Source organism: Octodon degus, unplaced genomic scaffold (genome assembly GCF_000260255.1).
Source record: "Octodon degus isolate 3935 unplaced genomic scaffold, OctDeg1.0 scaffold00002, whole genome shotgun sequence".
In the NCBI taxonomy this organism is placed as follows: Eukaryota; Metazoa; Chordata; class Mammalia; order Rodentia; family Octodontidae; genus Octodon; species Octodon degus.
The window spans coordinates 24,080,407-24,095,257 of record NW_004524578.1 but is presented as its reverse complement, the minus strand read 5'-3'; the positions used below and the strand labels follow the sequence as shown (position 1 = coordinate 24,095,257).

Genomic DNA, 14,851 nt, shown 5'->3' with positions numbered 1-14,851 from the left:
AGGGGTGGGGGAGGTACGGCGGAGTTGTGGGGGGTGGCCCGAGGGGGTGGGAGAGGGTCCGGCCCACGCTACGCCTGGGCTGGGACTGGTCCCACCGGTGCAGGGTAGCAGGAAGCTCTCCACACACTCACCGGACCTGGGCTAGGACTCGGCCCATCTCTTTTTGGATGTAGTCCGTGGCTCCGGAGTTGGCTCAGCAGTGGGCCTCAGGACCCCTGCTGGGGTCCCTCTGCCCGGTGGGGTGTTTGTGTGTACAGCTGGAGTGATGGCTGGGGTCAGCCTTTGAGAACACAATGTCACTAGAACAGTGACCAAAGCATCTTCCAGCCTGTAGGCCCCCATCTCAACAGGCACACATCTTTGGAACTACATCCGATATTGTCCATCCTGGGACCATTGTCCTATTTTCGTTGCTAGACATTTTTTGTCTTATTTCCTTCCCTTGCTAGCTTGGTTTTCCTTCTTTTTTTAATCAAGATAAGATGTTTCCAGTTTTCGTAAGGACTCTTTTGATGAAGTAATTCCAGTTGATATTTGTATTTTGCTTGTAGCCTGGGGAGCATTTTTATGTGCACAGAGTCTTCTTTTGTGGTCTTATCCAAGACAAACTTCTGATTCTTCCGTTTTAAAAAGTTACTACTAACCAAAATAATATTTAAGAATCAGCTTACTGAAAATAATTAGGAAGGGGTCTCCACCCATAGAAAAAATGTTCTGGTACAGAATTTTTATGATTGTTTACTTGAAGCAGGAATCAGAAAATGTTTTTTAGTAGAGGGCCAGGTAGGATGTATTTTAGGCTTGGGGACCGTAGAGTTTCTGTCATAGAGAAGTTGTTGTAGTTGTATTTACGTAAGTAAGTAGGCATGGCTGTTTTATAATAAAGCTTTATTCACAACAGAGGGTGGGTCAGCTCTGAGCCCTAGGCTGTGGCTTGCTGCCCCCTGTCCCTGAGCATTGTGCTTTCAACTGTCCTGGAGAAAATTATAGGTAAAAACTTCGATGTGATTTGGGTCATAACTTTTATTCACATTTCATGGCTTAGAAGAATAGGATAGCAATAAAATGCTCACAGTAGGACTCACTGGGTCGTCTAGGTGTAGACTAAGATATTGGTATTAATGGCATTAAAATATTCAGACACTGTCCTTGTTCAATGCAGCAGTTCCATGGTGGGGAAACCACTGTAAGTTGGGTTCACTGCAGCACAGTTCACAGTATGGAAGACATGGAAACACCTGAAATTCCCAAAAGCAAATGACCCACGTAGAATTGCATTTAGAAAATCCTTTGCAATGGGCTTGTGATAAAATCTTTGCGTTTATGGCAAGGGACGTGAATGGAAAACGTTGCCAGGAGACCTTTGTAAACTGAAATGAAGAGCAAATGTGTGCTGGAAAAGCACTGACAGGAAGAGCTCCTAAGTATCAACAGTGCTTCCTCTGGAGTGGATTATCTGGAATTTTAGTCCACCTGTGGCAGGAGGGGGAGTCTTCTATAAAGATCACAGTAGCTTAGTTGGAGGGCAACAGAGCATTTTTAAGGAGAAAAATTAAAAGCCTGAGTTCTGCCCTCTGGCCCCAGGCGGCGCTGTGTATGGGGAGAGGATGGCCGGCCCAGGGTGCTCAGAGCAGGTGGCTGCCTCCCACCAGCTCCGTACTCTTGTCCTCTGCACCATCTGCTCCACTTTCCAGTTGAGGAAGCTGAGGCTGAGCAATTGAGCAATCTGCTCAGCCCCATGGCTGATGTGTGAGGAGCCATCGGAACTTGCTGCCCTTCTACCCAGAAAGAGGAGGCCTATTAATTTTCTGACTTGTGCTCCTTCCCCTGCATCCAGAGTACTGCTTGCTTTTGGCTGTGTTGGGGGAAGCTGTCACCTCGGGGCAGCTGCAGAGGGCCAGAGGTTCCCAGTGGGGCTATGGAGAGGCTGTGGGGCGAGTGGAATGGGGTGGAGGAGGGTCTTCCACATGCATCCCGAGGGGAGATTAGGAGGGAGAGGAACAGGTGGGACAGGCCTGAGAAGTATGAAGGAAGACGTGACCAAAACTAGGGCCTCCAGGAGGGAAGGACAGGATGCAGAGAGGACCAGCCTGGAAATGGACTCGAGAAGAACAAGTCCTCCCCAATCCTCAAGATGAGTTCAGGGCTCAGAAGGCCCTGGGAGGATTTTACACGAGCCTGGACTGAGTGTCTGGTGCGTAACAGGGCCGCATGAAAGCTGCAGGGAGCCCGACAGCCACCCCACTAGGGTTCTGTGCCCAGGGCCTTCTTTACCCACCACTCATACTTTTATCTCAAGTCCAGTTCAAACAAGGCCTTCGGGAACACACCCACTAGTTGGAGTCAGGTGTGCTTCCTTCCCGGGAGCCAGGAAAGCGGCTCCTGGTGTGGAGGAAACTGGAGACGCGCGTGGAAAAATAAACATTGAGGCCGTTATTTCTTGGGGTCACGGCAGCGATTACAGAGATGTGTTTTTTCATTTCCTCAAGTTCCACCGCTCATGTGTTGCACAGCTGTGATTTATTTTCAGAGCACACTTTGGAATTTGATGGGCCGGCATGCCGGCCTGCTTCACAGCCGAAACTGCTTGCCCTTTGTTGGATGATAGAGCAAGTGACAGTTTATGCTACAGAAGACTGTGTCTGTGAAGAAGACAGGCAGGTGTCAAAGCCGGGCAGCAGCAGTAGAGTCACAGCTAACTTTACCCTCTTGGCCTCCTGCGCACACCCACCAGGTTGGCACTGCCGTTGGCCTTGTGTTGCGGGTCCTCCAGCCTGGGTCCTTGTGCTCAGGGAAGGCCGTGCATTCCAAGCCTTAAGGGCCCCAAGCTCATGGGTTGATCTGGGCCTGTCATGTCAAACAATGTGCTTGGAAGAATGGCCAGGGGAGCCAGCTCCCCCAAGACCCTTTGATGTCTGTGTATTCCAAAGAAGTGGGTTCAGGGTTCCTTTCCACATCTGCTCTGTTCAGTGCCATCCATAGCACTCACCTCCATTTGAAAATCTGTTTCCCTTCCTCCCCTCCCCCCACTAGAATGAGATGGTCCTGCCTGCTTAATTCCTTGTGTCTAGCTCAGTGTCTGGCCTGTTGAGGTGCCAGGTGAGGTGACACCTGGGTAGGGGAGGACAGTGGAGTGGACAAGGGTGCTAGCATCAGGGGTAGAGCAGAGGAGCTGTGGAGAGAGAGGGCCACTCTGGAGATGAGCAGCAGGCCGCAGGATGCGGGCTTGCTGGGACTTCTGGGAGAGCGGGAGAGACTCCAGGGAGCTGTGACACAATCGTGTGCCTCCGCTGGCCACACGGATTGCACGCCAGCTGCACTGAATCACTTTCCTGTGTGCTGGGTTGCCATGATCCTGCTCACTTCTCCATGGTTTTGGTAAGACTTAGGGTAGCTGTGTAGAGGGAGGGCCCAGGGGACAAGGCCAGGGGGCTGAAGGGTGGTGCTGTGGGTGAGGGCGGAGGTCATGGTGCACGGGAGATGGGCTGACAGGATGCTGAGGGCTGAGAAGAGGTGAGCAAGTCTTCATAAGCTCCCTGAAAAAGCATTTGTAGAGCTCTTCTGGGGGCCATTCACAGCTTTAGTCCCTTGTAATATTAACCCGTTCGATGCTCGTAACAGCTGTGTGGAGGAAATGCTGTGGTTACCTTCACACTGCAGATGTGAATGAAGCACAGAGAATTTGGTGGCAGGCTGAGGGTCACACAGCAAGGGAGGGAGGGAGGGAGGGAGGGAGGGAGGAAGATGTAAGGTGAGGCCAGAGGGCTGGAGCTCGTGCTCTTATCTGGCAATGTCTAGCCTGAGTGCCAGTAGTGCCGGTGACTAAGACAGGGACTGTTGACAAAGGGCAGCTTGGACAGGGGCCACATTTGCTTTGGGGCTGTGCACTCAGACTCTCTGTGGGTGCCCGAGAGACAGGCAGACATACAGGCGCTTCTGCGAGAACCTAGCTGTACCTGAGTAAAGGCTGTGCCGTCCAGGTTCATGGTGCTCCCTGGACTCTAGATGCAGGTTCACTGTAGGGGGCTCTGAGTCGGGAGAGGCTGGCCTCGACTCAGCCTCCAGCAGAGCCAGTGGGGCCCTGAGGGCCCCAGAGCAGAGTGGGAGCAAGGCTCAGGAGATCCTTGCTGAAGGGGCGTAGGATGGGGGACGGGGCGGCCCAGCTATGTGAGGCAGCTAGCTTCCTGTGAGTGTGACAGGGGCCATGAACTCTTACGTAGAACAGGTTTATTTTGTTTTGTGGCTGGGGCAATACCAGGCCAAGATTGGGTGGTGCCCACTTCTGGCATCAGTAAGGGTGCTGTGGGTGGGGGGAGGATTATGCGGCTGAGCAGGAGTCCAGAAGCAAAAGGATGGCATGAGCGGGGATCCCACGGTGCCTGTGGACGAGCCCAGTGACCTGGGCCTCTCACGGGGCCCAGCTCCTAAGTCCCTTCCCTAGCAGTGTGACACTGAGCACCTAGCCTTCCGTGCCTGGCACTGGCTGCGCAGGATTCCTTCCCAGCCTAGAAAGCTAGAAGCACAGCCTGGTCAAACAGAGGACTCAGAGGAGCCTCCGTGAAGTCTGGGCCAAAGGAACATATCTTTGCTGGGAAGGGGCGTCTTGTCACAGCACACAGCCCTCCTTGGAGCCTGAGGTCCCCAGGAAGAGGGCCACTGAGGTTCCCCAGAAGGATGAGGTAGTGAACCTGGTTGGGGTTTATTTAGTGTGGTGCCTGGAGAGCCCTGTGGTCTGGTCTGGAGCGGGCGAGTGAAGGCCAGTTGCAGCAGTGGCCACGAGCAGCAGAGCCTGACTATGTGGAGAAGAGGCCAGGGACTTCCAGGCTAGTGAAGGCAAGTGACGTCTGGTTTACTTCCTAAAACCAGTGTCAATGCCAGGATGTCAGCGGTGGTAAGGGGAGGTTAAAAATTGCAGAATGGAAAGAGAACATGGAACAGAGCCCCATGGCTTGAGGGGTGCATGATCTGAGGTTCAGCTCTCCTTCCTGTTATAGGGGAGAAGGGTGTGGCACAGGCAAGGGGTGGCCAGATAGGGCCTGTGTCCAGCAGGGAGGGAGAGGATAGGGGCAGAGACCGTCTGGGCTTTCATGTCCATGGTGGTGTGCCTGCTGATGCCAGGTGCTTGGGGGAGCGGCACAGATCTAAGGACAGGGAAGGGTTGCTGTTGGAGGTGCAGGTATGGTGTGGTTAACATCCTGCAGTGACTGCCAAAAGCTTGGAGTGGGTGAAACTGCATGGGGACAGATGTAAAGAAAGCAAGAAGGTGGCTGGGGTGGCAGAGGAAGGAGGCCCTGGGGACTGAAAGGTTAGTGGGGGAAAGACTAGAAAAGGCTGTGTAGGGAGCCGGGGAAGTTTTGAAAAGGAGTCAGTGTGCAGTTGTGTCAAGTTCAGCAGTGCAGTCAGATAAAATAAAGGAAACACACTCTTTGGGTTCAGCAGTGAGGAGGCTGTTGGTGGCCTTGGCAGATGCTGTCTCCGCAGTGTGTGGGGGCAGTCTGGGCAGTGGCTTCAGGCGATGAGCTGACAGCAGAGATGGCAGTGTAGACCACTTTGGAAGCAGCAAGGCCTTCTGACTTGCCAGGCCTCATGGTGGGAGTTTCCTGCTGAAGAACAAGCAAACAGCTCATGTGGCTTCACCCCTGCCTGCCACCCGGGCCTCAGCCAGCATGACATGTGTGTCCTTCTTTCTCTCAGGGCGGATCCTGGACTTGAAGACGGGGACGGTCAAGAAAGAGGGGCAGCAGTCATCCATGAGAATGTGCATGGGCTCACGGCGCTCTTTCATCTGCAGGATGAGGTCTGTCGGGGTTCCAGGACTATAGCGTCCGGGAGGGAGGTCCTGCCTACCAACCTGCCCTTCTGAGCCTGGTTCAGTTCTACTAAGGTCATATGTGCTGCTTAGCTCCACTGCAGTGACTGAATCTTCTTGACCCCAGACTAGGCATTCGCTCTTGTTTGCCATAGAAGGATTCCCTCCTTCCGCCCGTCACTCGGAGTCTGGTGTGTACCAGTTTCTGCCTCTTCTCAGATCATAGCCCCTGCCTACCGTTTCTTGACTTCCTGCCCCTCCCTCAAGGCCTTCCTTAAGTCCAGCCTCTCCAAGGTTCCACCTCTCTCCAGATGTTTGTGTTGAAACTACTGAATCCAGACTTACTTTTGTTTTTCCTGTGGCAGTGCATACCGTTGAAATTGCTGTTTCATTATTGATTGATACTGTAAGTGTAACTATCTTAGCTTCATGAATCAGTGATAATGACCCGAGAATAGAAGCTTTGATTTATAACTCTGCCTGCCTCCTTGACACCTAGCAGGCTCTTCTGCACATACTGTTGTCCCCTGTATCCATGGTGGATCGGGTCCAGGAGTTGTTACCAACACCAAAACCCTCAGACGCCCATGTCTCGGATAGTATTTGTTATAATTCACACATATCCTCTGGCATACTTTAAAGCATCTCTTAATTACTTTTCATACCCAAATACAGCAGAAGTACTATTTAAGTAGCTGTTGTACTTTGTTGTTTAGGGAATAATGACAGGGGAAATTCAGTACAAAGGCAATATTGTTGTCAAATATTTTTGTTCTATGGTTGGTGGAATTCTCATCATTTTTGAAGAAATGCTGGAGAGTCTGAACTCTGGAGTCATCAAGGAGTCTAGCGGTGTCTCCAAAGAAGACAGAACTAGGATGTTGAATCCTCAAGTCCAGTTCAGATTCCCTAGTAGCTTTAGTTCCATGCCTGCAGAGGGGTGTGGATGAGACAGATGTGCCTGTCCCATGGGACTGTTGAGCAGTGACACCGGCTGTGCCATTTATCCATTCGCTCATGCATTCATTTGTCTGTTGCTCAACAAGCTGCTACCAAGGGCCACTGCCCTGGGGAATGGTTAAGGAGTTGGAGAGTCTGTTCATCCAAGCAGACAGAGTCATGGCTTTCACTGAACGTATTTTTGAGAGAGTCAAAAATGGGGTAGCCAGAAGAGCCAGATACTATACAGAATGTCAGGTCGTGGTGAGTGCTACAGAGGAAGAGCAGATTTTGGAGGGAAGTCGGAGTAGTAGGCATTGCCCAGGTGTACATGTTCTGTTGAGTGATCAGGGGACCTTTGAGCAGAGACCTGAAGAAAGCAAGTGAATGAGATGGGATAGATCTGTAGAAGAGAACATCAAGTAGGGCAATAGTGGTCCCCCAGGTCCTGAGGTGGGAATGTCCTTGGCGTGTTCAGGGGACAGTGAAGAGACTGCAGCCTCAGAAGCAGGTACAGGGGCTGGGGAGATGGCTCAGTAGAACAAGCACTTCCCTGGCAAGCACAAGGGTCTGAGTTCAATCCCCAGTTCCACAAAAAAGAAGAGGAGGAGGAAGAGGAAGAGGAAGAAGAAGGAGGAGGAGGAGGAGCAGAAGGAGGAGGAGAAGGAAGAGGTACTGTGTGAGCATAGGGGGAAGAGACAAAGCCAAGAGGCTGGAGATGGTGGGTCATATTGTCCTGGATGTCAGCTGTGACAGACGAGATGGAGGTCCTTTGGCTTTGATGGTAAGGGTCACTTGTTCTGGACAACATTTTAAAAATTGCTCTGGCTTTGTGTGGAGCAGGGAGGAAGCGAGGAGGGTGCTATAGTAATGCAGGTGCACCAAGAGTTCAGACTTGGGCTGTATTTCAGAGATGGCACTGGCCTGCAGGAAGGATGTGAGAAAGCGAAGGAGTCAGAGACAAGGCTGGCGCGTTTGCTTACAGCTGGAAAAATGGAGTTGCCACTTACTGCGTCAGGAAGGGTGACCAGGGGAGCAGGTTTGGGGTGGAGGGAAATTTCAGCCTGCTAAGATAGATGTGAGTATCTGAGAGTGAAATGGAGAAGACAAGCCGATAGTTGGATGGTAATTCTGGAAGCCAAGGGAGGCACCAGGGCCCGGGTGATGGCACCTGAGGGTGTGGCCCTAGGATGAGTACAAGGGCACTTGTGAAGTGAATGTAGACTGGATACCAGAGCCAGAGAGGAGACGAGAGCAATTGGATGGGACAAAGGGTCCAAAAATGGGTAAGGAAGGCCCAGGATGGGAGGAGCCCATTGGCTGCCCAGTGCTGCTGCTCAGTGTAGGCACTAAAGATCCATTGCTAGATCTCGGGAGAGCAACAGGGGCCATGCTGCGCATGGACCTCATCGCTTCCTCCAGGAGCCTCCTGGGGCCCTAGGCAGGCTGGCACAGACCCCCATGTGCTCCCTGAGCACCTGTCCTGACCACAAGGCAAGGATCTATGTGGATCTCGCCCAGCCCAGAGTCAGCCTGCTCTGCCCCCTGCCCTGCCAAGCTGCCAGCCCCAGGATGCTGTGCGCGCAGGCCCTGCGCTGTAGAGACACTCCCTCATGTCACCCTACTCTGTCACTTGCTGCTGACACCACGATTTTCTGCTTGAGCAGCTTTTAGGCACTACAAAGCACAATAGGTATTGTAGAAGGGCAAATATTTCTCCCATTTCACAGTAATCTTCTAAAGAAGTACACATTTTAAACAAAACCTGCTTAGCTACAGGTTAAGGCCCTTCAGCTTCCCAGTGTCTGCTGTGTTAACGGCAGACAGTCTCTGGGCCCTGAAACCTGCAGAGGCTTGTGGCTCCCTGCCATGAGAAATAGCCCCCCACCTCCAGGTCCAGGGAGAGCTGTCCCTTCCTCTGCTGTGCTTCTCTGCAGAGGGCTTGGATGCAGTCCCCTTCATCACCTGCCTCAGCTCGCCAGGCAGCTTGGGGGTGGCATCAGTCTCTGTTTAGCTCAGGATGGAGTCCTGTGGGCAGCTTGCCTCTCACTCACCTGGTAGAGGCCTGAAGTGCTCTGGGGATGAGTGAGTGCCCACCCCGCTTGGGGCGTTCATTGAGGCCCCAGTGAGGGAAGGTCCTCATTGTACCACCCAGCAGCTCTCTCCTGACTCATTTGCTTGGCTGAGCCATGCAGATCCCATCTGTTAGCAGTCTGTTGTCACAGCCCTGCTGCCCAGATCCATGCTGACCCTGCTGCCCTGGGGTGCATGCTCTGGGGAATGGGCTCCAAGCCGCTCTTAGAAGTGCCAGCCTTGCCCTGCCTGGATTGACTGGGAGGTGGACAGTGCTGCTGACAGCTGAGAGCACAGCTTTCTCCAAATTAAACAGCTTCATTTTAGCCAGATGTGGGCATGGCCCACTTGGAAAGGGCAGAGGGCCCCACGGGGGCCCTGAGCAGCAATGTCACGATCTCATCCTGCTGTGGAAACTTCGCCAGTGCTGGCAGCTGACCAAGATCTCAGAATAATTAGACTCCTATCTTTGCCAGTTGGAAATGAAGGCATCCAGGATTTTGCTTGCCATGTGGTTGGAAATGGAAGTACACCAGACAGGCAGGCAACACCACGCCGCCATCCCAGCCTGGCCATGCTGAGGGCCTAGCTCATTGGCCTGGGGTAAGGGGAGCATCACGAAGAAGGGAGGCAGGAAAATCCCTGCCAGACTGGGCAGGGCGAGCCTTACACACCCTGGCTCCCAGAGAGGGACCCCCAGAAAGGCCTGGCTCAGTACCTATTTGTCCCCTGTCCCAGGCTCCTCTTGGCCAGCAGCAGTGGCCAGCTCTCCAGTATTCTTAGGGCCAGAACCTGTGGAGAGGGAACGTCCCTGCGGCTGGGATGCTAATGCCTGCGAAGGTGCACCTGTGCCTCAGCATCTGTCTCAAGTTGGTGTCTGCTCAGGCTTGAGGAGACTGCCTCCATCATCGCCTTGTTTCCTGAGAGTCACCCATTCTGCAAAAATGAACCATAGGTCTGCGCACCACTGGGCTTCTCCTAGTCACTCAGTAGGCCTCTGGCTCTGGGCCGAACGTGGAAATGCCTGTGTGCTGTGTGCTTTGCAAGCAGGCACACATCCACATTCAGAGGTGTGAGGGCTTGTGTCTGCCCTTGAGAAAGAAATTGGCCATGGATAAGTGTGTAAGCACCAGCGAAGACCCATCTGCAGCAGTGTGGTGTGTTTTATAAGCTTACTCGGTCCTCACCCATTCTAATACCTGTGACAATTCCTAGGTGTGGAAATGCTCCACTGGACCACCTGCCTCTAAACAGAATAACCACCATGAGGAAAAGGTTCAGGTCAGCATCCCTATCTTCCTTCCTTCCTTCCTTCCTTCCTTCCTTCCTTCCTTCCTTCCTTCCTTCCTTCCTTCCTTCCTTCCTTCCCCTCTCTCTCTCTTCCTCTCCCCCTTCCTTCCTTCTTTCCTTCCTTTCTTTTGTTCCTGATATCACGAATACAACTCATGACCTTGAGCTTGCCAGGTAGGTACTGCTGAGCTCTATCCCTGGCCCTCACCATCCCTTTCTGATGTGTGCTTTGGGACTGTGTGGTCTATGGCTCAAACTCTTATGCAGAGGAGCATCCCTTTCTGAAGTGGGGCCCAGTGTAGAGAAGGACCAAGGGGCTGTGCTTCAGGGTGCCTGTGTCACATGAGATGGAGCTGTGGGGGCACTCGCTTGAGACTTTAGACCACACAGGAGCATAAGGAGAGGGTGTTGGGAAGTCAGGAGTCAAAGTCCCAATGGCAGAGAAAGATGCCAAAGGAATCATGGACGTCTTTGGCTCACACCATGGGATACAAACAGCTTCACAGTGTCCCTTCTACAGGAATGGCCTTGGCCCTGTGAAAGAAGGTGAAGCCCAATATGCTGTGGTCCACTGCACAGGATACATCAAGGCCTGGCCACCTGCAGGTAAGCAGAGCTGCAAATGTCTTTCTAGGGCATGGATGCTTGGATTCTGCTTATGTTTAATCATGTTATCCTGTTAAGATAGTATCATAGAAGAAGAGTCGGGGAAATATCCTTGTTTTCCTTTGTGGTTAGAACACAGTAATCTTTCTTATCAGAAAAAAGTTCTGCTACCTGAAACAAGGGGTTCTAAAAAGAGCTAATACTACAGAGGTGGTTGGAACCTTAAAAATGCAGAGGGGGTAGATAAAATGTGGTTGCTTATATGGTAGAAGGTTATTCAGCTGTATAAAAAAATAAAGTACTGGGCTGTCCAGATAGCTCAGCGGATTAAAGCATCTGCTTAGACAGACCTCCTGGCCTGCCATGTCGGCTCCACCCCTGGGGTGCACTGAGAAGGCGATTGAGACTGGGTGTGGTGGCTTGTGCCTGTAATCCCAGCACTTGGGAGGCTGAGAAACAAGAGAATGACTATGAGTCTGATCTACCTAGTGAAACCCTGTAGGCCCTGTACATCCCATACTAAATACATAAAAAAAAGTACTGATACATGATAGGATACTGATGACTTTTGAAAACATCATGCAAGGTGAAAGTAGCCAGACACGAAAGCTGACATATTACATAACCTCATTTATAGGAATGCTCAGAACAGGCAAATCCATCAAGGCAGAAGGTAGCTTTGTGGTTTTCAGGTACTGCAGGGAGGGAAGAGAGAAATGACTGATGAGTGCTGTGGTTTGGAGAGGGAATAAAGGTGTTGTAAGATTATATAGTGGTGACAATCACACAACTCTATAAATATACTAAATTGTACACTATAGTGTACACTTTAAATGGTGAATTTTATAGCATGTGAGTTACACCTCAAAAACTTTTTTTTTTTAAATTTTATTTATTTATGTGTGTGTGTGTGTGTGTGTGTGTGTGTGTGTGTGTGTGGCCAGCTCAGCCCACCAGGGGGCGGGGCTGGCTGGTATGTGGTGCTGGGGGATTGAACCGCGGTCCCTGTGCTTTGCTAAGCTTGTTCTAAGTAGGTGCTTTAGACCACTGAGCCATCTCACCAGCCCCCTCAAAAACTTTTTAACTGGGGATCAAATCCAGGGCCTTGTGTGTACCAACCACTTGCACCCTCTGCCCCCACCCCAGCTCTGCCTCCAGCTCCATGAACTTACTCTTGAACAGAAAGAGATATACAGTGTCACCCTATGTAATTCAGAATGTCATATATCTCAGTACATGATCTATGTCCGTGTGAGATCGCTGTGCGTTCCGCTCTTGTTGGATGGAGTATTCTGTACATGTCAGGTAGCACATTGGCTAATAGTACTGCTAGGGGTGACTACATCCATATTGCTGTTTTGCCTTTGTAATATATCGGTTACCCAATGAATGGTATGGAAGCCCTCAAGTGTACTAGTGTGCTAGCCGGTTTCTTCTCACACACAGTTCTGTTGGTTTTGGCCTTGCATATTTAGGTATTTGGTGTTTGGTGTGTGTTAGGGATTATTGTGTCTTCTTAGAGAATTGCCTCCTGTGTGTTATGTCTCTCTGTACCCCTGATACCTTTTCTCATTCTGAATTCTGCTTCAGCTGAAAATAATATAACTTCTACAGCTTCTAAAAAACTTAGTATTGACCTGTCTTTATATTTAAAATGGGTTTTCCATAAGCAACATGAGTTGGATCTAATTTTTCATCCATTCTGTCAGTGTCTTTTAATTGGTACATTTCAACCTTTCACATTTAACATGTTTATATAGTCTGGTTAATAACTACCATGTTTTCTACTAATTGCTCATGTTCTTTTTTTCTTTTTTTCTGCCTATTCCTGTTTTTTTTTTTCGCCTGAGGTGCCTATACCTGTTTTCATTAAATATTCTATATGATTTTTTTCTTTTCTGTCTTAATATATCAACTATATTTCTCTAATTTTCTTTTTTATTTTTTGTCCAAGTTTCAAATACATTAGGGGCCAGGGAGATGGCTCAGTGGAATAAGCGCTTCCCTGGCAAGCGCAAGGGCCTGAGTTCAATCCCCAGTTTCGCAAAAAAAAAAAAAAAAAAAAAGCCAAATACATGGATAGCTAATATAAATCCATGTTAAAAAGAAAAATAAGGGGCTGAGAAGATAGCTCGGAGGCATGAACGCCTACCTGGCAAGCACAAGGTCCCAAGTTCGATCCCTGTCCCCACATGCTGTGCCGGGCCTGGTGGAGCATGCTTGTAGTCCCAGCATTTGGGAGGATCACTGTGAGTTTGTGACCAGCCTGAGGGCTACGAAAGTGAGCACAAGGCTGGCCCAAACTGCATAGCGAGATTCTGTCTCAAAAATAAAAAAATAATAATATATATATACTTCATGAGTGCACAAGTGCCTTATAAGAAAGCATTTATTCTTCCTTCTTCCCATCCCTTATAGTATCACATTCATTGACTTCACTTATCCATAAATGATTATTGCCCAATCCACTGTTACTATTATTACCCTCAACAGACATATTGAACAATTAAGAATAGCAAATATAAGGGCCAGTGAGATAACTCAGTGGACTAAGCACCTGCTTAGGCAAGTGCAGGACCGGTGTTTGATCCCTAGCACCATGTGCTGTGCCAGTCCCACCCCCAGGGTGTGCTGAGCTGGCCACTGAGACCCAGCGTAGTGACGCACACATATAATACCAGCACTGGGGAGGCTGAAAACAGGAGGATCACTATGGGTCTGAGCTGTATAGTGAGACCCTGTACCAAAAAAAAAAAAAGAGCACACAATATGAAACATTTTATTTTATCTTTATTTGTTCCTTCACTGATGTTCTTTCTTTTTATGTAGAGCTGAGAGACCTCTATCACTCCTTCCAAAAGAATTTAGTTTACCATCTTTGGCAGGCCAACTCTACTGGTTATGAATTTGCTGTTTCTGTTTTCATGATGTCTTTGTTTATTCTTTGCATTTGAAAGGTAAGTTCACTGGATGCAGAATTTTATGTTGGCAATTAACCTTTTGTCAAATTTTTAAATATTTTACTGCATCCCTGTTTGTTTCAGATGAACAGTCTGCATAATTTTCATCTGCATTTTTCTGTAAGGATGATGAGGTATTTTTTCTGGCTTGTGGGCTTTTCTGCTTATGTTTGGCCTTGTGCATTTTGTATATAATATGTCTAAGAATTTTTTAAAGTCTGCCTGTTGTTCTCTAAGCTTCTTGGATCCATGGCTTGATGTCTATCATAAATTTTAGGAAATTATTAGACACGATTTCTCCGTTCTTTTTCCTCATTCTAGCTTTCTTCTCTGAATGTTTCAGTTACACATATCTTTTATACATATTTTTGCCTTTTAAAATTATACCGCAGGTTTGGAGCATTCTTTTCTGGGGTCCTCCCCTTTATATGTCGTTGTGGGGACTTTCAGAGGACACATCTTCAAGCTCTTGGATTCCTTCCTTGACTGGGTTCACTCTTTATTCACTCTTCATTTTTGCTAGTGTTATTGATCTCTAGCATTTCCTTTTGATAGTGGTGACTTGGGCGACTGGTAGGAGGCCAGATGACCCAGGACACCCCCCTGGCTGGCACAGGAACCTCTTGTGTACGTGCTCTTGTGCTGAGATGCTTGGTGCTGCCCTGCCCTGCCCATGAGAGTGTGGCCTCCTTGTCCTCTAGGAGACTTGACCTCTAACCTGCGTGCCAGCTCCTTTCTCCATAGCATGGCTGATTCAGAAATAAAGTAAGTTCTAGATATTGCTTAAAATTTTTAAAGGGCTGGGGAGATAGCTCAGTAGAATAAGTGCTTGCCTGGCAAGCCCAGGGCCCTGAGTTCAATCCCTGGTACCACAAAAAAAATTAAAGGATAATTTTTCTGTAATCACAGATATAGTAATCAGTTGTTAAATACACACAACTGTAACAGTAATACGAACACTTACTGAATGTTTTCTATGTGTAAGACATGATTATAAATGCCTTAGCTACATTAGCTCGTTTAATTACAACAGTCCTATAGAATAGGTAATAGGAATCCCTCCATTCAAAAAATACTTCAAAATGCTCCAAAATCCAAAGTTTTTTATGTACACATAAAATATTTTTCTATATAGATATATATTCCCACACATATATTCATATACATCAATTTG

At 49.2% G+C, this 14,851-nt stretch overlaps 1 protein-coding gene across 1 annotated transcript in view; it reads left to right on the top strand.

The window, feature by feature from the left end:
• The window catches only part of Arnt2 (aryl hydrocarbon receptor nuclear translocator 2), a 179,425-nt gene that overhangs the window by 95,208 nt on the left and 69,366 nt on the right, over positions 1-14,851 (top strand). Inside the window, exons 6-8 of the mRNA XM_023710888.1 lie at positions 5,695-5,797; positions 10,037-10,102; positions 10,632-10,717. Of these exons, the coding sequence (XP_023566656.1) occupies positions 5,695-5,797; positions 10,037-10,102; positions 10,632-10,717 (255 nt within the window). The remainder of the gene's footprint in view (positions 1-5,694; positions 5,798-10,036; positions 10,103-10,631; positions 10,718-14,851) is intronic.